At 46.4% G+C, this 23,553-nt stretch overlaps 1 protein-coding gene across 4 annotated transcripts in view; it reads right to left on the reverse strand.

The window, feature by feature from the left end:
- The window catches only part of pdzrn4 (PDZ domain containing ring finger 4), a 578,179-nt gene that overhangs the window by 147,384 nt on the left and 407,242 nt on the right, over positions 1 to 23,553 (reverse strand). The window contains exon 1 of one of the 4 annotated variants that reach the window (XM_038780408.1): positions 13,938 to 14,008. The exons of the other annotated variants lie outside the window; for them this stretch is intronic. Within the exon in view, the coding sequence (XP_038636336.1) occupies positions 13,938 to 13,994 (57 nt within the window). The 5' untranslated portion in view covers positions 13,995 to 14,008. Of the gene's footprint in view, positions 1 to 13,937; positions 14,009 to 23,553 lie in introns of those variants that run through there. 4 annotated transcript variants of the gene reach the window in all.

Consider the following 23,553-nt stretch of genomic DNA (forward strand, 5'->3'; position numbering starts at 1 on the left):
AAAGTACAGAAAAAAAAACACAGCAATAGCAGAAACCAGCAATAAGGCATTACAATCAACCCCGCATCCCCCAACCCCTAGTTCGAGTCCAGTTTCTCCGTCCGCACAAAGGCCCACGCCTCCTCTGGGGAATCAAAATAATAATGCCGCTCCAAATAAGTTACCCACAAGCGCGCAGGCTGCAACATTCCAAACTTTATTTTCTACTTGTAGAACACTTCCTTCGTCCGATTAAACCCGGACCGCCGCTTAGCCACCTCCGCACTCCAATCCTGGTAGATCTGTACTATCCCACTCTCCCAATTGCTGCTCTTCACCCTCTTGGCCCAGCGCAGCACACACTCCCGATCACTGAACAGGTGGAACCTCACCAGCACCGCACGCGGGGGTTCATTCTCCTTAGGCCTCCTGGCCAGTACTCTGTGGGCTTCTTCCAGCTCCAGGGGCAGATGGAAAGATCCTGCCCCCACTAGCGAGTTCAGCATCATGGCCACGTAGGTTGTCAGATCCGACCCCTCCAGCCCCTCCGCAGGGCCCAAGATCCTCAGATTCTTCCGCCTCATGCGGAGATCAAGCTCCTCGAATCGGTCTTGCCACTTCTTATGGAGTGCCTCGTGCCCCTCCACCTTACTCATGAGGACCACGGCCTCCTCCTCTCGTTCAGCGGCCTGCGCCTGCAACACCTGGATGGCAGCATCCTGGGTCGTCTGAATCTCCGAAAGCTTTTTATTTGTTTCCTGCAGAGAGCTCAGTACCTCAGCCTTGAAATCTGCAAAACAGCGCAGGAGAGCAGCTTGCTGCTCCTGGGCCCACAGCCTCCACTCCTCTGGTGCTCCGCCGGCCGCTATTTTGGAATCCTTCCCCCGTTTTTTCTGGGGAGCTGCTGCCGTTTTTTCCCGCTTTCTACTCTGAGTTCGAGGCATGAAATGTGGAGAAAGTTGACCACCACACTTTCTCTCACCGGGAGACGTCGAAAAAATTCCGTTTTGGGCTCTAAAAAGTCCGTTTGAATCGGGAGCTCCGAAATGTGTGGCTCCCTACGTCAAGACCCATGTCTTGTTATGCTCTTAGCGTAGCATAAGCGGCTTCCTTGATGTTCACTCTGACAAAGGAAGGTTCAGACATGGAGATAACTTCAAGACGTTTATTGAACTATTTACAATTCTCCTACTCAGGTTCGCCACTACTGTTAATCCTTCTATAGTTACTCAGACTGACGAACCAGTCTGCTACAATCCACGTGGTGGATGTAATGCTGAATCAATCCTGTGTCTGTACTCACTGAGTGTCTCCATTGGAAAGAAGAAGATCATGTGTGTTGTGTCCTTTATATATGGGTTGGTGTAATGCCCCCCTGTGGTAGTGTCACCTCTGTGTGTATCGTGAATGCCATTGGTCGTGTCCTATCTTACTGACCTATTGGTTGAGTGTCTGTGTGTCATATCTCTGGTGCTCCCTCTAGTGTCTAGCTAGTCTGCGTGTATTTACATTAACCCCTTGTGTATTTACAGTGATGCATATCACCACAACCCACAGCCCAAGAATGAATTAAAAAGAGGAGAAAAAAAAGAATCGCTGACACTAACAATCCCTATCATAGCTTTCTGGCTCAAAGACACAACAACAACTTGGCATTTATATGACATTTCATGTAGAAAAATATCAATAAGATACTTCACGGAGATGTGAGCAGACAAATGTAGATGGCAATATTTGGGTAAACATAATTTAGGGTATTTGTTGATGCCCACAGTATTCCCTGCTGTTCCACAGAAGGGCAATGCCATAATATGGAACAGAGTAGGCTCTTGAACCCCTCAAATCTGCCCACTATCCAATGAGATCTTGGCTAATCTGCAACCTTTGCCACTGCACCTTCATAACTATGCCCACATCATAACTATGCATGAAGTTATCAGAATTTGCAATTTTAACTTGAGGTTTGAGTGGGGAGGTCACTGCGTGTTTTCCACAGCTTAACCCAGATCAGAAGCGAATCGGTCAAGAAGTGATCCAAAAAGCTCATTGTTTTCTTCTCCCATTATGGGGCTAGGATGAAGAAGAGTGTTTGCCCAGGCCCTAGATTAAGCCTCGGCCCAGCTAATACCCATTTTCAAATCAGAAATCCTCGGCAGATACCCCCTCTGTACCATCCAATTCCTGCTGTTTCCCATTCACTTTCTTTCTGGGTGGGAAGCGGGCCAGCGATCTATTAAGGAGGCAGAGATAAAATAGCCTCGGCCCTGATTGCTGCAGCCAGATTCCAACTCACCTGGAATTGAAATTGGAACCTTTATCCATTTTCTCATTTCGGGTCAGCTCAGCCCTCCTCTGTCGGCCCTCCTGTCCTGAAAAAACCCAGTCCACTGGATTGGCAGGCATTTATTAATATTCCCAATTTCTCCTCCCTCCTTCAGCAGTTATTGTAAATGAGCCAGAGAATATTGCTGAGCATCTCTTATCTTTATACATGCCAACCATCTGTGTTTGGGTGCCAGTCTGTGTCTCTGTTTGAAGATGGATATCAGCACAGATGGGACTCCTGCTGCCAGTGCTGCTCCTATTCGAACCCTGATGCTGGGTGATCCGATTACTGGGCACTGAGAGGAGTAATCCTCCCCAGGTCAGAAATGTCTCCCCGTGTTACAGAATGGAATGCAAAAAATTACTTGCAGTTGTGGCGGTTTGATATGATCAACGATGGGATTGGATGGTCAAGGGGGGGTGGGGGTGGGAGGGGGGGGGGGTGGGGGGTGGTAGCTGGAAGCAGCACTTGAGGATGGTATGGGGCCAACATTGCCAATTTGGGAGGATGGAGCGGGAGCCGGACTTTGGAAAGGAGGCAAAAGGCTAAGAGTGGCACTTTGGGGGTAATGGTGTGAGAGGTACTATGCTGCGGAGGGAGCAAAAACTTTGGAGTGGCGCTCTGGAGGGGGTTAAAGAGAAAATGTGCGAACAGAACTCTGGGTGGACGAGGAGTGTTAACATTAACTGAACATTGGCAGAGTGGTGGAAGGGACAGCCAGCTTGAACTAGATAGGAAGGGGCAACGAAGGCTGAATTGATTGAAGGCAAAGAGGGAGATGGTTGCCAGTATTAATTAATTAACAGGAGTGGAGATGGTGGGGCAGCACGGTGGCCTAGTGGTTAGCACAACCGCTTCACGGCGCTGAGGTCCCGGGTTCGATCCCGGCTCTGGGTCACTGTCTGTGTGGAGTTTGCACATTCTCCCCGTGTCTGCGTGGGTTTCGCCCCCACAACCCAAAAATGTGCAGAGTAGGTGAATTGGCCACGCTAACTTGCCCCTTAATTGGAAAAAATAATTGGCTAATCTAAATTTTAAAAAAAGGAGTGGAGATGGAGATCCTGCTTGAGACAAGAGACTCGTTCAGACAGCTGCGGAGGATTGGGAGGAGGGGACGGGTAGGACAATGGTTGCTGGATGGCTGGGGGGAAGGCTGGACGTCTGAGGGGGGGGGAGGGGTTGGACATAGGGGATTGGATTGGATAATGGGGGTTTTGGCATGGAGGTTTGGATGATGAAGGTGTTAGATGATGGGGGGGGGGGGGGGGTGCTGGGTGTTGTACATTGAGAGGGTTAGACAATGGGGGTTGAGACAAGGGGGAGGTTGGACGATGAGGTCGTTAGATGATGGGGCAAGGTGAGAGAGGATGAACAGCTATTGTTGGTCTGTTAAAAATTCAAATTTCATTTTATGTTCCCCTCCTGCCTTGTGCCTTGTAAATGGTGACAGACTGTATTTGGAGAATTCCCAGCCTCTGACCTGCTCTTGTAGCCAACGTATTTATACGGCTGGTCCAGTTCAGTTTCTGGCCAATGTTAGCCTGCCAGGACACTGTGAGTAGGGGACTCAACAATAATAATACTGCTGATTACCAAGGGTAAATAGTTAGATTCTCTTATGTTGGAGATGGTCATTCACACCGCACAAGTGCCAGGCAATGTTACTTATTAGTCCAAGCCTGAACGTTGTCCAGGATTTTCTGCATATGGACACGGATTTCTTCAGTGAGACTTGAACCCATAGCTTTCTCACAGCGCTACCACGGAGCCACGGCTAACACTACTTTTGGCAATGTAAACGAATGTGGCTGTGAACGGGAATTGAATTTACATATATAATGGCCATGGACAAAAAGCAGTGCTCTTTCAACATAAACTGGGATGGGTGGCTGGAATATGAAATGATCTGAATATTGCTACCTCTGGGATTTAGTGCCAGAGACAAAAATCGCTTCTGTTTTTTTTGTAAGAGGTTCCTTTATGAAAGGACTTTGGCCCATGCCCGTCCAAATTTTTTGGGAACTTGGCAATTCCACTCATTAGCCGCGGGGTGGTTGGTGTTGTCAAGTTGAAAAAGGTTGTCCCAGAGCAGAAGGAGACGGTTTTCTCGGATGTCACTGAGCTACATCGCCAGGTCAGAGTTGAGGGTGCTTTTCCCTGCATCTAAACATATGGGGGGAGCGTTTGGTGCTGCTCTTTATTGTAATCGGCATGAAGATTGTCCAGAATGAAATGAACTATCAAATCAGAAAGTGACAATGAAAGGAAGAAAGAGTTTCTTCATACTGCACCTCATCACAATTTTTAACAGATTTTGCAGAGCTGAGCACAGTATCAGGCCCTCACCTATCATCAGAAATGTAAGGCAATCTCCCGTGACAAAAATCTATACATAAACTCAGGATAAGGGTTTGCATTGAGCTGAGATTTATGACATTTTTATCTTCTAATTGAGCAGCTGATGGGAGATATGTTTCCATTATATAACCAATCCCACACTCAGGGAGCTGAAGCATTGTAAACCTGCACAAATCCCAGTCTCTACTGCACTCTTGGGTTCAGGGATTGATTTTGGAGAAACAAACACAGGGAAGAGGCTCCCTCCTGCTCGCTCCCCACGGCCGTACATTACAACAGTCAAAATAATGTATTTCATAGGCTGCAAATGCTTTGGAATGTTCCGAGTTTGTGAAAGGTACCATAGAAGCCGGGAGTCTTAATCTCTTTTTAGTTGCACTACATCATAACCGCATCCCTCAGCAACCTGGCTGACAGAGTGAAAACAGGGAGCAATTCACCGATCTTTCTTTCTCTCTTCCATCAATAGGCGAAACGCACAGGAGGATGCAGAACTGCTGTAGGTGAAGCGTCACCTCAGGTCGTCAACTCAGAGAGGCTGCAACGACCAGGCTGCCCAGGGGTTGCAGTTTCAGGCGATAATGGCATCATATTTCTCAATGTAATGGAATTTCTTCTTTTTGTTTGCTCTCATGCGAAATGTATTGCGCTTCGACAGAACTTCAGGTGACTGGAAATCACTTTGCTCCTCTATGTGGATAATGCAACGAGCTAATGAGGTGCGACTGGCCGCAAAGCTAATGACCCCCTTCCTGGCTACCAACTTAATTTATTTTCGGTTCATAACGACCAATAATGACTTCCCTGAAGTTAAGGATTCAGTTACTTTGTGAGCCCGTAAATGTAATTATTAACAGAATTTTCTTTTCCCTCCTGTGCATATTATAACCAAATAAAATAATTTCCATATTGGACCGTGCGAGTGATTAAAGTGAGCTTTTTGAACCCGGTGTGAAAGCAGTGAAAAGCCCAGTCCTTTCACCCAGAGTTGGCGCGATCCGTGCATACCGTGCTACACATCAGGGAATGGGTGTGTAATGTTCCCAGACACAGGAATAATCAATCTCCAACACTTTTCAATACAGTTGCAATAGTTAAATTGAAAAGAAAAATCAGGTCACACCTCTCAACCAGACAGGGTAAATCTCATCGACCTCAGATCTGCCAAATGTTACTTCTTCATTTATAGCCGTACACACTTCAAATCGTCTTTGTTGAATTCAACAAAGAATTACTTCACAATAGATTCACAATACGGGTAACATGCAATAAAAGGAAGGGTTGAATTGTTTCTCCGACCTGCCTCACTCTACCATTCAGGCCCCAATCCATTTGCTAGCTTCCCTGCTTCCACCATTTACAAACATCAAGTCAGCTGGAACTCTGCTGTTCACGGCCCTCACTCGCACTAAAGCCCATATCCTCTTCATTGCAGTCTACGCCATCTTCCCATGTCCGAGAGAATTCATCCTTCATCTCAGCTCTTACTCTACCATGGTCTCCTTCAATCACGGCCACGCCAAATGGGATTTCAACAGGAGGAGGCCGAATTTTTAAAATCGAGATACTGGTGGACTGGGAACCAATAGAGGTTTGAGAGCACAGGTTTGTTGGATAAACGAGACATCTGAGGTGGCAACTACTCAGTTTGAGCACGAGGGTAATGAATGCCCATGGACCTATCTCTTTCTGTATTGATAAACACGATCGGCTCCCAGTGACTGAATCAGAACCCTGGAAATATGGTTACACTTCAGAGTGGATCGCAGTGTCCCACCATTACAATTTACTGAAATCCTGCTTGGCAGAGGATTGGAATTTCTCCTTTCGCTGGAATCCTGGAGATAACACAGGGTGCTATCTAAATGTAGCACTTGGCAGTGCAGATATGGTACCAAAGCAAAGAACAGTGGTAATAAACAGCTACTTACTCTGAGAGACCACGGACACAACCAGTATCGGAAAGCAACAGAGAAATGTTCTTACCTGAAAAGATAAATAAAAACAGTCAATATTAGCTTGCAAAATGAAAGTGATTTAACACATCAGCAATGTGAAAACTAAAAGATGCCAGAAGAGGGATTGTAGACCGTCAATGGACCTACAACCCTCAACACAGGCTGCCTCTATCTTTAAACAAAGAAAAATAATCAAAAATGAGCCATCGAGTGTTGATTTCAAAATTATATTCATACAGGGTAGGCATGTAAATTTTAATCTCTGTGAGTTTGTTGGTAACATGGTACGAGGGAAAGCAGAGTGAGTGGGCGAAATTATCCCAAAAAATGGCTGTGTCATTTCGGGATTTGCACTGGCTGTTCCGGCATAATTCCTGTCACAATTCTTCTTTTGGAACAAGAGTTGAAATCCGCCGAAAAAGTGGTGTGGGACCCGAAGAAGCCTGCCAACCCGAAAAATGGTGTCCCGATCTCACCCCCAAAGGATCACTGGCATCCAGGCTCTGCCAAAGTGTCTCCCTTCAGGCCCCACCCCCTCCTGGCCAGCATCAGCCTCCCTCCCCCATGAAATTGTCAGAACCTGTGCAAGCCCTTGCCCAAGTGAGCAACACCCTGCTATGGGGTCGCCAAATGCCCGCCTTCATGGCCACATTCCTTTCATGGCCACACCTCCTTGCAGGTTCCACCCCCTTGGCAGTGCCCTTTGGCACACTGGGTTGGCAGGTTGCAGACCACATCCCCGACCACCCTCAATCTCCAATAGCCTCTGAGCCCCCCCCCTGCATGGTAATTGGTCCTGGTCTCCGGTGGTGACCAGTTGGGATTCCTGCTGCCTCAGCTGCACTGGTGATGGGGCGGGGGGAAAGCGTGGAGGGAGGGGAGGGGGGGGGGGGGGGGGGGGGGGGGGAATAGAGTCCCGGGTGACACTGGCTTGAAAGGTCAGAGCACATTTAAGTGCACATTTACATATGCGCCTATGCCTCGCGCCCAGCGAGGGGTCGAATGAGATTGTGTCAGGTGCTGCGGGTTGGGGGCATCATGATCTGCTCATCGCCAAGCGCAAAACCAGTTAAGGGCCTTCCCACTAGTCTCCCGAAATAGTGGGATGTGCGCCAGGTGCAACACGGGCGGAGAATCATCCCCAGCATTTTTGATTATTCTCACTGTTTTGCTTAACTAGTTATTGAAGGCGTTTTCCACTGAAAGCATTGCTAAAAGGATATTTTCATAGCCACACCTGATTTATGTCGAGTAACACCGAATTGGACAATTGGTTTTAAAACCAGGTACCTCCAAGCAAAAAAGCTGACGGTGGACTTGAATTAGCAGCTGCCGTCAATCATCTTAACCCTCTGTAAAAGTGAGACCGTTTCCTTTCAATCTCAGGCTGACAAGTTCAAACAAAGAAAACAACTGCACTGTGATCCATCTCTTGAGTTCCTTCATGTTTTGAGAGTGCAGTGTTTAAAGGGTGATAGGGAACAGGAGGAAACTGACCAGATCCATTGACAATTAGTTCATCTTAAACATAAAGCCAATAGATTGTTTCCATTACATTCAAAAATGTCACAGCCAAGTTGGGCACAGCAGGACAACACAAACTGCAATACAGTAATAACCAGATAATCTTACTGGCCAATGGGTTTTTTTTCTATTATAAATTTAGAGTGCCCCATTATTTTTCCCCCTAATTTAGGGGCAATTTAGCGTGGCCAATCCACCTACCCTGCACATCTTTGGGTTGTGGCGATGAGACCCACGCAGACAAGGAGAGAATGTACAAACTCCACACGGACAATGACCCGGGGCCTGGCTTGAACGCAGGTCCTCGGTGCTGTGAGGCATCAGTGCTAACCACTGCATCACCGTGCCGCCCTTTTTATTTACCTATGTTAATTGAGCAATAAATGTTGTCCAAGACACGGTGAGAACTTCCCTGCTGCTCTTCAAATAAGGCATTGGGCTCTTTTATGTCCACCCAAAGGAGCAGACAGATGGTGCTTCAAGTTAACATCGCATCTGAAAAATGGCATCTCCGGCAGTGCAGCACTCCCTCAGTACTGCAGCAGAGTGTTAGTCTCGGTTATGTACTTAAGTTTCAGTCAGATGTGAGAGAGTGCTACCACTAAACCAAGGCTTATATGAAACTTATAGAGTACTAGTAGTGAAAGAATCTCCATTCTGACAAGCTAACTATTGACCTTCATATATATAAAATTGAAACTGCAGATTCTATATGAATGAACAAATATCTATCAAAGTTCTTTTACACCTCTCTGTTTACAAATTTATGAAATAAAGAGTGAACTATTAAATAATTGCTAAATAAAAGAAATGGAACTAACGCAGCCTGGAAGTCAAATGCAAGAAAATGCATTCTCAACTATAGCACTGCTGCACCCCAGAGTTTGAAAGACCAGAAACAGAGAGTGACTATAGACCGTAACTCGTCTGCTACACAGCCCACTATTCATTATTTATATATCCGACAGACCACAATTTTTTCCACTCTGGTGGTCATCATATTTCACCGAGCTGCCTCATATTTCGCACCTACACAGGCCCTATTATCTTCAATTATATCTAATATGTCCTCTGCAGCTTCCCAATCTCCAATAAATGGGTGAATCTGGGCAAAGCAAAATTGGAAAAAAAGCTATTTTCCCCTCTCAGGCCAGTCAATCTGTCACAAGCCTTTCTCCCATCTGTAAGATTCTCTTTTAAATGATACATGGTGGGATAAAAAGAATTGATATAATCTGATGTGTTTTGAGTGGACATCAAGCAACACACACCATGAATAGTTTTGATAGAGCCATTACTGAATGCACATCAGCACAATTCGGTTTTTTGCTTTTCTCAAAGTCATGCACGCACATCATCTATACGCCAGCGCAGTGGGGTCCTTCAGACCCATTCTTCAGAAATACTTTTTTTTTGGATTACCCTTACACAAGGAAGACAGAATGCAATGCTTGCATTTATATAGAGCTTATTTCAGGAACTCAGGACATCCCAAAACACTTTACACCAAAGTACTTCTTGAAGGGTAATCACTGTTGATTCCGCAGCCAATTTAAGCACAGCAAAGTTCTACAAACAGCAATGTGATAATGACCAGATAACTCGTTTTTAGCAGTCCAGAGACCAATATTGACCAGGACACAGGAGAATCTCTTCTTTGAAGTAGTGCAACAGAGACTTTTACTTCAGCATGGGGCGTGATTCTCCGCCCCGCTACACCCGTTTTCTGGTGCGGCGCGCCCTTGCCGGCAGTGGGATCCTCTGACCAGCCAGCCAGTCAATGGGGTTTCCTATTGTGGGCACCCCTACTCCGTCATGAAATCTGCGGGCATGAGTGCGCTACCAGCCAAGCAGAGGTTCGCGCCGATGGGCAATCAGCCCAAGGCCTCTGGTCTCTATCTATGTTTGTTCCTAGTTGGAACAAGATCACTTTAAGAGTCTCATCACGTGACATATTCACGACGCCATCGGCCATTTGCTCACCTATCCTAACAGTCTGCAGATTAAAAACACTCTTTCCAATAAAGCTCTTGTCTGTACCTTCGTGGTCGGAAAGCCGATCCTTTAAAAATAGCACAGACCCGACTGCAAACCGCATCTGCAGTTACGAGTGAAAAGCACAGAATATGTGACACAATCCTGAGTGGTAAACCTAGGACTGTCTGCATATGCGACATCACTGAGGGCTACAGTCCAGGCTGTACTCGAACACTGATACAACAGCAGTTGTGCTTCAATGCTGTCATTTTCCCCTACTGCTGTCAGTGTCCAGCGGGTGTACTATCATTGGTGAATTCGCCTGCAGTTCCCCAACAACAAGCAATAAGCAAGTGTTTGATGCCGCCAAGCATGTCTTGGTGGACAAGTTTGTATTTCCAACAGAAAGGTTAGTGCACCAGCCTTTCATTGCAATCCTAAAGCAGCAAACTATTACAACGCTATTTACAATTTGGAGTTGAGAGCAGGAGCCAAAGGTTGCTGCTCAGTTTATTGCAATATGGATCTCAGTATAAAGTGTTATCTTTTAATAATCTTCTATTAGTTACTTGATTAATACTCTGTTTTTGCTTGTTCCAGTGCACACAAGGATTCTATCATTCCACAAACAGGAATAGGAGTAGCCCCTCAAGCCATTCGGTGAGATTGATGCTGATCTGTAACCTGGCTCCACATAGGGCAGCATGGTAGCATGGTGGTTAGCATAAATGCTTCACAGCTCCAGGGTCCCAGGTTCGATTCCCGGCTGGGTCACTGTCTGTGTGGAGTCTGCACGTCCTCCCCGTTTGTGCGTGAGTTTCCTCCGGGTGCTCCGGTTTCCTCCCACAGTCCAAAGATGTGCGGGTTAGGTGGATTGGCCATGCTAAATTGCCCGTAGTGCCCGTTGGGTTAAGGGTATAGGGGGGATACGTGGGTTTGAGTAGGGTGATCATTGCTCGGCACAACATTGAGGGCCGAAGGGCCTGTTCTGTGCTGTACTGTTCTATGTTCTATACGCGCCTTTGGCCCATATCCCTTTGGTTAACGGAAATCTATAATTTGTGGAAGAGTATTCCAAACTTCTCCCACCCTTTAGTGACCTCCAGACTAAGAGTTGGAAAGCAGGATTAGGCTAGGTAGCTATTTTTCAGCCACAACGGACCACAGGTACAAAGTGAACCAATTTGACTCCTTCAAAGCAGCACATTTCTATTGCCGGGCCTTTCTGTGCCCCGACGCGGTGGCTGCGGCGTGTTAGTCAAATGTCCATCCACTTTGGCGGTACACGAAAATTCCACCCTACGAATCTTTGCACGTAGAAATGCTTCACTCCTGAAATATCTATCAATACTTTTTTAAGACTATTCACTCACCTCCCCTACTGAGTCCAGACTCCCCAACCATTCCATCTACTCCACTTCTGGGATCAACCTGACTCGCCACGCATTGCGAGATCCAATACGATCACACAAGATTTCATGATGTGATTCTCGCCCATTGTGGGCGGGGTCACTTTCTGGCAAATCTGCATATTAGAGTGAGACCGCTAGTCTCACTTTAATATGCGTTCCTGAGGTGTAACCAAGTCATGGTATCTAACTCCCTCGCTTTGGAGAGCTTGGACGAGTGCTGGTCTCCACAACAGAGTCCAGACAGAACAGCACTTGTGGGGGTCCCCCAGGTGCATACCCTCTGGGCTGGGTGGCATACTAGCACTCTTGGTGCCACCTGGTAATCCTGGCACTGACAATCTGGCATTGCCACCTGTGTGTCTGTCTGGCACTAGGTGTGTGCCCTGCGCAGGTGTGGGGATATGCAGGAGGGGGAACCTGGAGACACCCTTATACTGAGTTTGGGGGTTGGGTTTGAGGCTTGCGAGATTGGAACATCATTTTAAAATGGCATCGTGATCTCTTGCTGCATTGAGGAGTTCTGGTGAGCAGAGATCCTCCCTGCAGGAAACGGGGCTAAGTGCGGGGGAGTTCCCCGCTGAGGCCCCTGATCTACCTGGATGGATGTTAGATAACGGGGTGTTTCTCAAGCACCAGGAAACACCCGGCTAATCTCGCGCAATGGAACTCACCAAAGCATTTGTTCAGCTGTAGCGATACCCCCTTGTATTCTAGACCTCGAAAGGCCAGAATTCCATTGGCCTTCATGATTATTTTCTGCTGTTCATCACATTTCACAAAAACCAGGAACAACTTCAAATACCTGGGGCGCGATTCTCCGCAAATCCGGCGTGCCGTGAAGGCTGGCGTGCAACTGGCAGTGTTTCATGCCAGCCTCGGAGCTCCGTCCCGGGACCCGATTCTCCCTCCCGGGCGGGGCTAGTATCGGGGCCGGGGGAATCACAGCGACGCGGAGTTAGCGAACATCGCTAACTCCACCCGCCAAGAGTCACGGCGGCTGACGCGCACGATGACGTCAGCCGCGCATGCGCGGGTTGGACGGCTCCAACCCGCGCATACGCGGATGACGTCATCACGCAGACGCGTCAAACCCGCGCATGCGCGGGCTGTCATGCCCCTCAGCCGCCCCGCGGACTGAACCTGCGGGGCGGCAGAAGAACAAATAGTGTGCGGGTACCGGACCCGCTGCCCGCGATCGGTGCCCACCGATCGCAGCCCCATGCCACCCTTGGCACAGCTGTGGTGCGGCCGTGCCAATCGGTGCCATGGTTGTCCGGGACGGGCACTTTGCGGCCGTTTTCACGAACGCTGAAAGCAGGTGTGATCGCGGCCGTGAAAACGGCAGTAAACTCCGCGGTATTTGGCCCGCGGAGAATCGCTGTTCGCCGTAAAAAATGGCGAGCAGCGATTCGTGTCGGGGGGCGGCCGGAGGGGGGGGGGAGAATAGCGGGATGCCGTGAAAATTGTCGGGAAGGCTCTCCCGCTATTCTCCGATCCGTCGTGGGCAGTGGAGAATCGCGCCCCTGGTATGTCAACAAGAATCGATAGCTCTGACATAGTCATAGAGGTTTACAGCTTGAAAACAGGCCCTTTGGCCCAACTTGTCCATGCCTTCCAGTTTTTAACCACTAAGCTGTGTCGCAATTTCCCACATTTAACCCATAAACCTCTATACCCAGCTCTCCCATATAACCGTCTAAATACTTTTAAAAGGTAAAACTGTACCCATCTCTACTACTGTGTCTAGCAGCTGATTTCAGACACTCAACACCCTCTGTGTGAAAAGAATTGCACCACTGGACTCTTTTGTATCTCTCCTCTCTTACCTTAAACCTATGCCCTCTAGTTTTAGACACCCCTATCTTTGGGAAAATATGTCGACGATCTAGCTTATCTATGCCCATCATTATTTTGTAGACCTTTATAAGATCACACCAAACCTCCTACGCTCCGGGGAAAAACGTCTATCTATCCAGCCTCCTTATAACTCAAACCATCAAGTACCTGTAGCATCTAAGTAAATCTTTTCTGCACTCTTTCTAGTTTAATAATATCCTTTCTATAATAGGGTGACCAGAACTGTACACGGTATTCCAAATGTGGCCTTACTAATTAATGCCTTGTAAAACATCAGCAAGACGTCCAACTCCTGTATTCAGTGTTCTGACCAATGAAACCAAGCATGCCGAATGTCTTCTTCACCACCCTGTCCACCTGTGACTCCACTTTCAAGGAGTTATGAACCTGTACTCCAAGATCTCTTTGTTCTATAACTCTCCCCAACTCCCTACCATTAACCAACATGGAAATCTAAGGTGCATATTTAAGATAGTACAGTTTGAGAAAGATGGAGATCGAAAATAAAGTTAAAAAGAGATCTTTCACCGTGTCGATCCCATTCACCTCAGGCACGTTGGGCCAAAGGGCCTCCTTCTGCGCGTTATGACTCAACCACTCCATGTGATAACGGGTTACACACTCTGACCTCCCTTCAGGTAAAAGAGACATTGCTGTTTATTTCGCAGAATGCCTGATCCATGTAAATATAAAGAGATGGAAGACCAAGAAACATAGTGACAGGGTTAAGCAAAACCTTCCAGTGAGTGCAGTGTAAATCTCACGCAACAGCTCCACCAATAGACTTATATCGTAGCATCTGACAAAGACAACGTCACCTTTAATCCTGCCGAGGCCCTGCTGCACTAATGACCATAATGAAACATTCTTGGTACGAGAGCCTGTTCATTTATTTTCATTCCTGGTGAGTGCCTTGAGAGACTAGTGCTGCAATCATGGCTATTTACTATTTAAGTCCCAGCCAAATTTATGGCCCCAGTGAAAAATGGATGCGACCCCAGAAGCAGAACCCTATTGTCTGGCGCATCCTAACCGACTCATTACACGTGCATCAATCTTTAATCTGCAATTAAACAATCAGTTATATGTAAAAGATAGCTGCAAATACTGCACTTGAATGCATCACCGGCAATATATCTTGATAAGGAGAAAAAGAGATCAATTAGGGCCGGATGCATCATATGGCCTGGTTCAATGAAAGGTTACAAACGGAAATAAATAAAATGTTAGAAATTAGGCCAGTTGATGTCTGCGCTAGCATTCTGCTTTTTCACCTGGAGTGAAGGTTAATGCAATGGGAAAGCGGCAAAACGAATGATAGAGTTATCGGTTTTAGCTGATAAAACAGACATCCCGAGCAAGTGCAAAATGCTGCAAAGCCACTTTCTCTCCAATTAGAACCCTCTGCCACCAGCCCACCCCCCTACAGGTACTTTAATTGGCGAATGGAGCTGGCAGGCAGGCATTGCTGTTGCAATCATTAACAGGTAGTCTGCTGTCATTTAAGGTGCTTCGCCTTGTTGATTACTTTGGAGCCTGAGCCATCATGCACAAAGCACCGGCCCTTTCCTGAAGGCACAAGTGTTGCCCGCAGGGGATTTACTGGATTGTGGAGACTGCAAAGGGGAGGGGGCGGGGGGGGGGAAGAAAGAACTTTCATGAGCACAGCGCCTTCGTAACTTCAGGATTGCCCAAGGTGGTTCACAGGCCATGAGGTATAACAAAAAAAATTTATCACCATTGTGATGTCCTGCAGATGTTCTCACATCCTACAGGTGCAGCAGTTGGTTAAAGGTGCGGGTCTCTTTCTCTGTTGGTGCCATCCAACGGATTATAGTGACAGGGTCAGCTGCCAGGGTAAGAGAATCAATGCTGTGCATCAATTTCTTTCTGGGACTCTAAAGCAGAGCTCAGTGCATCAAAGGTGACTGGGTACGGAGTCCAAACCGACACAGAAGAGTGTGTGAACGAGTGGTTCTCTCCCTTGGTAAGATGAGGTTGTCAGGTGGCAATATAAACGCACGGTAGCACAGTGGTTAGCACTGTTGCTTCACAGCGCCAGAGTCCCGGGTTCGATTCCTGGCTTGGGTCACTGTCTGTGTGGAGTCTGCACGTTCTCCCCATGTCTGCATGGGTTTCCTCCGGGCGCTCCGGTTTCCTCCCACAAGTCCCCGAAAGATGTGCTTGTTAGGTGAATTGGGCATCCTGAATTCTCCCTCCTGAATTTCCCCACCCGAACCGGCGCCGGAGTGTGGCGACTAGAGGCTTTTCACAGTAACTTCATTGCAGTGTTAATGCAAGCCTACTTGTGACAATAATAAAGGTTATTATTATTATTGTACCAAATTGTCCATCTTCCTCGAGAGGCTGTTTCAATGGGAAAAGGGGACCCTGAAAAGATGGCAGAGACCATTTGGCTGGTCCGAAAGACTAACAATCAGAAACTCCCTTTTACCTCAAATATCTCGACAACTCCACATTCAATTTGTCCAGGATCTGTCTCTGGTGTCCATCGCATCCCCTCCTCCCCCCCATCCAATTACCCATCAACTATTCTACCCAGATCCTCATGACAATTTAAATGTAATCTGTGTGTCATTTGATTTTCGCTGAGTCTATTGTAAGTGTGAAAGATGCATTAATACCCTTTAATAAGCTTACAGTAAGCTTCTGAAATGTGAAGGGGTTTTGTCCTTGGGAAATTGTCCAAATGGAGCACTTCCATTCTATCAATAAACTTTCCTGGGGAATCAGAAAAACATCCTTTCAGAGGATCTATTCCCAGTTCTCTGATTGCGCAGCCCAATAATGGGAGACTGACAAATCATTGATAGTACTGTTTTTCCAAATAATACAGGTACTGGCTGTAGAGAAACAAGAACAAAGATACAAGCCACACAGGGGAAGACTGTGACTGATGATCCAATTATAGTTCATCAAACGCCGTCCTTGTTAGACTGTGTCCCAATTTCACCAAATTATCAGATTAAGGCAGAGGATTTGGTACATGGGCAGCTGTAATAAGCTTTGATTGCTGGCGTGGTCTGTAACATTAGAGTGCAACAAAATGGCCACAACAATTGGCTGGTGGGTATCTCTGCTTTTAGATGCACACCATATTCCATAACGAAAGCAGGAGATGCTGATGAAGCAGTGCCGACTGTTCATTTGACAATTTGCGGTCATCACAATACAGGTAATAATCCTAAAGAGCGGCTTCATTACTCTTACCACATTAAAAACAAAACCCTGCAAAACTTGATTCACGGCACACGTTTCAGAAGAGGCTTCGTGAGCACATTAAAACTTGTTCATAAAGCCAGTGAAAGCTGAAAGGCATTTTAAAATTAGTTTTAAACATACACGCACACACACACCCCTCCCCTCACTCATGCAGTGTCTTTGCTCTGTATTATAGTACAAATTAATATCGTGGAACATACCGATGATTATCATCTTTTCACCAGTAACTCACTTAACATATTACCAGCTTGCCTACCAGGTGCAACAATGGTCTTAAAATTCTTATGTGTGTAACACTAAAGCTGCATTGGGAAGTCATTATGAATGTGGCTGTTTGACACTTGGCTAATGAGAACTCCAGAGCTCCTGCACAGTAAACGGTTCTCTGCAGGGAACTTAAAAAAAAAAAGGACGGGACATGGAGGATTATAATGACAATTCTGCTACCATAGCAACAGTGACTGTGCGATGCCAATTGTCATCGATGAAGTCGAGTATTAGTGTAAATTCAAAGGTGGTGAAGAATAAGCTGCCAACTCTGCCAGTGTACTGCCACCATGGGAGAATCTCGTGCCTGGATCCCCCTGTCAATCGTAGGCTTCAAGTGGGTGCAGAGCCAGCAGCAGCTACCACCTCTCAGCAATTGGAATCTGATCAATCAGGGTATCTGATCCTGGGAGAAAGCCTGTCACCTGATGTATCAACTGCATGAGTAGCACAGGATGCGTTGGACCCTCCTTAGCGGAGTCTTGCCCGGTCTTTGATCGCGACCTCCATAAGATTCTGCCCCTTATCTTTTTACCAAATCTATGACACCAGGCTTCCCTGCATACCCCACCGTCAGCCCCCCTACCCTCCTGTCCAAACTGGGCAGCAATACATTTGGCAGACAAGGATTAATTTGTAGCAGCTCCAGTGAAAGCTGCTGGATGCTGTACACACCTTTGGAAGTTCTTCCCTCCCTCTGGGCAGAGGGAGGATCATAGAAATTTGCTTCAATTAACTCGTTGGCATACAGTGGGACCAAAACTCTCACAACCTTTCCTCCTGCAATATTACCTCTGCATCTTGTCAAAACTGAAATCCAAAAGATGAAACAAGGAGAAACTTTAGAACAAAATATTGACCCATGTGAAGACACCAGCAATAGGAGGCGACTTGTGTTTCAGTGTCCACAATGGTCCAGTGCTAGCAGTTTTGCCTCATTGTCAGAAGGGTTTGAGTTCAACTCTTGGTTTAGCGATTTGAACAGACGATATTGCCTGACGCTCCTATGCAGGATTAAGGGAGTGTCAGGAGTGCCGTCGTTCAGATGTAACATGAAAACTGAAGATCTATCTGCCTTCTCAGGTGAGCATAAAGGGACACACACTGCTATTGGAAGAAGAATAAGGGAGTTATCCCAAAGGTAATGGGGCATTAATTCCACAACCAGCGTCAAGATAAAACAGATTTTCTGGGCACTTTTGCCCAACAATCGATGGAACTTTGCTTGTGCAAAGTGATTGGAACATTTCCAACACACCGATTGTGGTCACACTTCAAAGCTGCAGTAACTCATTGACTGCAAATCACTTTGGGAAGTCCTGAGGTCATGAAGGGTGTAAAATAAACGCAAGTAGTTTTCATGGGTAGCATGTGCCAATTCCTCTGATGCTTGGCCATGTGATAATCCATCTGGGTAAGAAGTCATTACACATTTCATTTATATCTTTCCTTATGTTTTTAACCTTGGTGTGCATGTGGACATTCTCCCCATGTTAGCGTGGGTGTCATCCGCACAACACAAAGATGTGTAGGGTAGGTGAACTGGCCACGATAAATCGCCCCTGCATTGGACATAAAGAATTGGGTACTTTAAATGTATTTTAAAAAAATATTTTTAGCTTTGGGATGCTGCATATATGAGGCGGCAAAATGGCCCCTTTCAACCAATTCTTGTATTTGGTATCAAGGTGGTGGAATTATGACTCTTTTATGCAAGGTGGAAGTAACTTATGCATGTTTGAGCAATTTGCCCACCCACACAACACATAAAACCCTGTCTTGTCAACATCATATCCAACTCTACTGTGCAGCACATTACATGCGCAGAACTGACATTAACTTGAAGAAATCGTGATTCTGCTAGTCTGATATTGTTGCTGAAAACTGAACTGTAAATAACTGAGGCGCATTGCACCAAATTAGATGCAACACTTCTGACTAAAGTCTTGAAACAGTGAAAGGTAACCATAGACTTTACAATAGAGCGTCAACATTGCTCATTTCACGGGCAGCACAGTGGCGCAGTGGTTGGCACTGCTGTCTCACGGCGCCGAGATCCCAGGTTCGATCCCAGCTCTGGGTCACTATCCGTGTGGAGTTTGCACATTCTCCTCATGTTTGTGTAGGTTTCGACACCACAACACAAAGATGTGCAGGGTAGGTGGATTGGCCACTCTAAATTGCCTCTTAATTGGAAAAAATTAATTGGTACTCTCATGTATAAAAAAAAACATTGCTCATTTCACAGCAGGGCATTAATCAGAGGGACAGTGAATCTTGCTTGAAGCTCACAGTCTTAACTCCAAACCAAACTGCTCCAGGGCAATTTTGCATATTACTGATCTGTTGTGGCTATGCATTCCTATTGAGGCAATAATAACCACTATATAAGTGTGCCTGCTATGTTAGTGGAGCGGTAATCTAGGGGCCTGGACTAATTAATGTTGAGGATGTGACCTTAAATCCTACTGTGGTCATTTGAGAATTTGAAATCAGTTTAAATAAATGTCATGACTAAAAGTTACGATGAAGCTGCTGATTTTGTGGTTGAGGGATTCACTCGTGCCTTTTCGCGAAAGAAACATTCCTTATCCTGTCTGGCCCACATAACTCCAGCCCCAGCCCAACACCAACATGGTTGTTTCTTAACAACCCTCCAAAGTGGCCTAGCGGGCACCGCTATTGCATCTGCATCAAACTGCTGGTGTGATTCAAGAATAAAGCCACCCATCATCTTCGCAGGGTAACAAGAGATAGCAGCCTTGCTAGCAATGTACTTTGACGATGAATAAATGAAAAAGATACGGGGTGAAACTGGGACGCTACTATTGACCGTTCTTTTCTTTAATGGGTTGTGGGTGGCACCAGCGAGACCACTATTTGTTGCCCTTAAACTGCCCCTGAACTGAGTGGCCTGCCAGGCCTTTGCAGAGGGCAGATAAGAGTCAACCACGTGAGGGCAGCACGGTGGCGCAGTGGTTAGCACTGCTGCCTCACAGCACCAAGGTCCCGGGTTCGATCCCGGGGTCACTGTCCGTGTGGAGTTTGCACATTCTCCCCGTGTCTGCGTGGGTTTCACCCCCACAACCCAAAGATGTGCAGGGTAGGTGGATTGGCCACACTAAATTGCCCCTTAATTGGAATAAATGAAGTGGGCACTCTAAACTTATATAAAAAAAGAATCAACCAAGTTGCTGTGGATCTGGAGTTACATGTAGGCCAGACCGGGTAAGGACGGCAGATTTACATCCCGAAAGGCGATTAGTGAACGAGGTGTTTTTTTTTTACAACAATTGAAGATAGTTTCATGGCCACTTCTACTGAGACTAGCTTTATAATTTATGATAAACAGAATTGAAATTCCTCTAGTGGGATTTGAACACCTCGTTCACTAATGCCCTTTCGGGAAGGAAATCTGCCGTCCTTACCCGGTTGTAATATCTACAGACTAACATAGAGCCTCCATCAGATTTGGAACCTGGTTGGAGTTCAACAGTCCTGAAAGATACACACAATTGCTTGTCCTATTTATATGGATTTTGGTTGTGGATGATGATGAAGATGATGAGGATTCTGGCTTGCAATCCAGGGCAAAAAGGACAGGCCCAAGCTTGTCTGCTACCTTTCACAATCAAATATCCTCCTAACACACAATGGCTCACATGGACTTGGGTATTCGTACCAGAGGGAAGCCAGCCCACTGAACAATTCTCTCCCAGGAAAAGTCAGCACCTTTAGGAGATAAAAATAAACGTGTTTTTTTTTTAAAAAGAAAGGTCCGTAAATAACATGTATTCCAAATCATTTTTCCGACAGATTGTTAAGGTTTGTCCTCATGCAAATCCAGGACTGGCCAGATGTCTTTGTAAACTGTAGCTATCAGAGGTTGTATAGATGTCTGTTTATCTCAGTACATTGTTTGTGATGTTTCAGCTAAGTGCAAAACCAACCAAAGCATTCTGGTTACCACTTATCTCACTACCGGCTGAAAGGTTCCCCCGTCAGCTATCAGCGGCAGGCTAACACTTCCAAAATAGGTGTGCGGCTTCTACCACTGGGAGAAGGGCTTTCTTGTGGTGTAATGCAAATGACTGCGTTTATCAGGCCAGCATTGTTGGTTAATTCATTGTGTTCCTTATCATCTGTTTCCAAAAGCCCGCTGCCTGTGCGGCAGGCTCAGGAGGTGTGCCGACAGCAGCATTAGCCACTGTCAAACGTGGCCTTATCAGCCAGTGCAGAGAGCACTGGGAGTGACCTGTGGAGTCATGCGCATCCTCCATTGTCATCTGAGCTTATTGTACTCTCTTTGCTCTTTGTTCCAATTCACGGTCAGTCTCTAAGAGCAAGTGCTCTGGGTGATCGGGCCTTCTCCAACATCCAGATAGGGAGTCGTGGCTGATGAGGAAATGGGCTCTCGTGGGCTTTGCGGCCTTTTTGTTCCTTCATTCCAGAGGAATATGCAGAGCCTGTCGCTACCCTTTCCATCCCAGGAAGCTTTGAAATGTCAGTGCTGATATTAAAGGCTGACGTCTTGATGAGCTAGAAAGACTAATGACAGGAAAGAAGAGTTGCGGATGATGGAAAGGAGAGTAAAACACAGGATTTAAAGTTGCCGAAGAGACCTCATCTGAATGCCACAGTCAGTTATAACTGTAAAAGCACTTGAGTGCCAATGCAGATCAGACCTAATTAAATTAATCAAAGATCACCACTTGCTTTCGTTCCTCCTTTTGCATCAAAGGTCATAGTAATTAGGGGGTAGTTAAAGCCATCCCACCCCAGGAAAACAAAGAACTCATTACCACAGTTAATTAGTAAGGAATTGCGTGTGCTGCTGTAAGGTGCAAGCTACCGAGTACTCCCATGCAAGGGGAAAGGTTATTTGACTTGGCAGACTAGAGCTGTCAATGGGCCTGCGTTCATGTCATTAGATGCCACAAACTGATTGTTATTTTGCTCTCCCCCGGCCCCATCCCCCCCAACCCAGCAGCAAACCGACACCCACAATACACTGATTCAGATGGGCAGCACGGTAGCATAGTGGTTAGCACAGTTGCTTCACAGCTCCAGGATCCCAGGTTCGATTCCCGGCTAGGTCATTATCTGTGCGGACTCTGTTTGTTCTCCCCGTGTCTGCGTGGGTTTCCTCCGGATGCTCCGGTTTTCTCCCACAGTCCAAAGATGTGTAGGTTAGGTGGATTGGCCATGCTAAATTGCCCTTAGTATCCAGAAAGGTTAAGTGGGGTTTACGGGATCGGGTAGATAGGTGGGCTTGAGTAGGGTGCTGTTTGTAAGGGCCAGTGCAAACTCGATGGGCCGAATGGCCTCCTTCTGCACTGTAAAATCTATGATCTATATCTGCGTTTCAAAAACGGAACTAGTTGAATTGACTCCAGCAGTGAGGCAATGGGCGATTATGAAGCACAAGAGGGGAAAATAATTCCAGCCGGGGTGCACGGTGCGGATTGTATTGGAGTTCTGGAATTGTGCCCTATGACATTTGAGAATCCAAGTTGTTTTGTTTTTGGTCAGCTTGGTGTGTGGCACGAGGAGAAACACCTCGCCACGCTTTAGGAGCTCCAAAAGCAAGCTACATTTAGCGTTTGTTTAACCAAGATAGGGAGCAGGTTTCAATTATTTAATCTCTTCTGCAATCGATTTGTTGCCACCTCCTGAAGAAACTTTGTAAAATGCACTGACGGGTTCTTAATTAAGTTCTCAATTCTACTCCCAGTTAACACACAAAAGAACTCCCAATCAGTAACTTGTGAGAGCCCTCTTTGTCAAACACCGCTGTCCGACATTCTCTTCATTTCGCTCTCTGCAAGCATCACTACGTTGAAAAGATGAAGCTCACAAATGTGCGAGGTACATGAGATGACTGCTGCCAGTGTCCCCGAAGCCAGAATGCACGCGCAGCACCCGTAACTCTGCGCCAACTATTTTTAACCCATTAGCTGAAATTAATTTGAAGTTTAATTAAATTGAAATTTGCAACGGGGTGGGGAGGGTAAAGGGCTGCATGGTTAGTGAGAAAATTTAAGAAAAGCTTTCCAACAGCTACACTCAAAGGCAGAGTGATTAGTGACCTCTGAATGTTAATCACTTTGATGTGGATGCAAGAACCCTTTTGAAGCAGAATTTATCATCACTCCACTAGGATGTAATGAAGTGGAACTAAGATCACACACACCACCGCTGATCTAGAAGATAGACGTTAGCAGATTGTGCAAATTGCACGCAAGCAATGGCAAAAAAAAGAGATTTTTTTTCCCCCAGACAGCTTTTAATTGGTTGCGGAGCTTTCTTCAAATAATGTCAATTTAACGAGCTGTCTGTTTTCTTTAGTGGAAGACTAAAGATTGGTGATAGAGGACTGCATTTCAGAGCTACATGAAGTTCAAATGCAGATTTGCTCTGCTGTCTGATTTTATCAGCTAGATCTCAGTGTCCACATAAACCGTAAACCAATAATATCTCTTCAAGAATGGAGAGTTTTAAAATGAGGGTTAGGCTGGGGTTGCCCATGTCCAGGGCAGTTGCCATCTGCTGAATTTTATTCATTATGCCCTCACCAGCTCACATGCAGAGATACGAGACAGGAGCAGAAGTCGGCCATTCGGCCCCAACCGTTCAATAAGATCATGGCCAA

The sequence above is a fragment of the Scyliorhinus canicula genome, chromosome 20, assembly GCF_902713615.1.
Source record: "Scyliorhinus canicula chromosome 20, sScyCan1.1, whole genome shotgun sequence".
Classification (NCBI taxonomy): domain Eukaryota; kingdom Metazoa; phylum Chordata; class Chondrichthyes; order Carcharhiniformes; family Scyliorhinidae; genus Scyliorhinus; species Scyliorhinus canicula.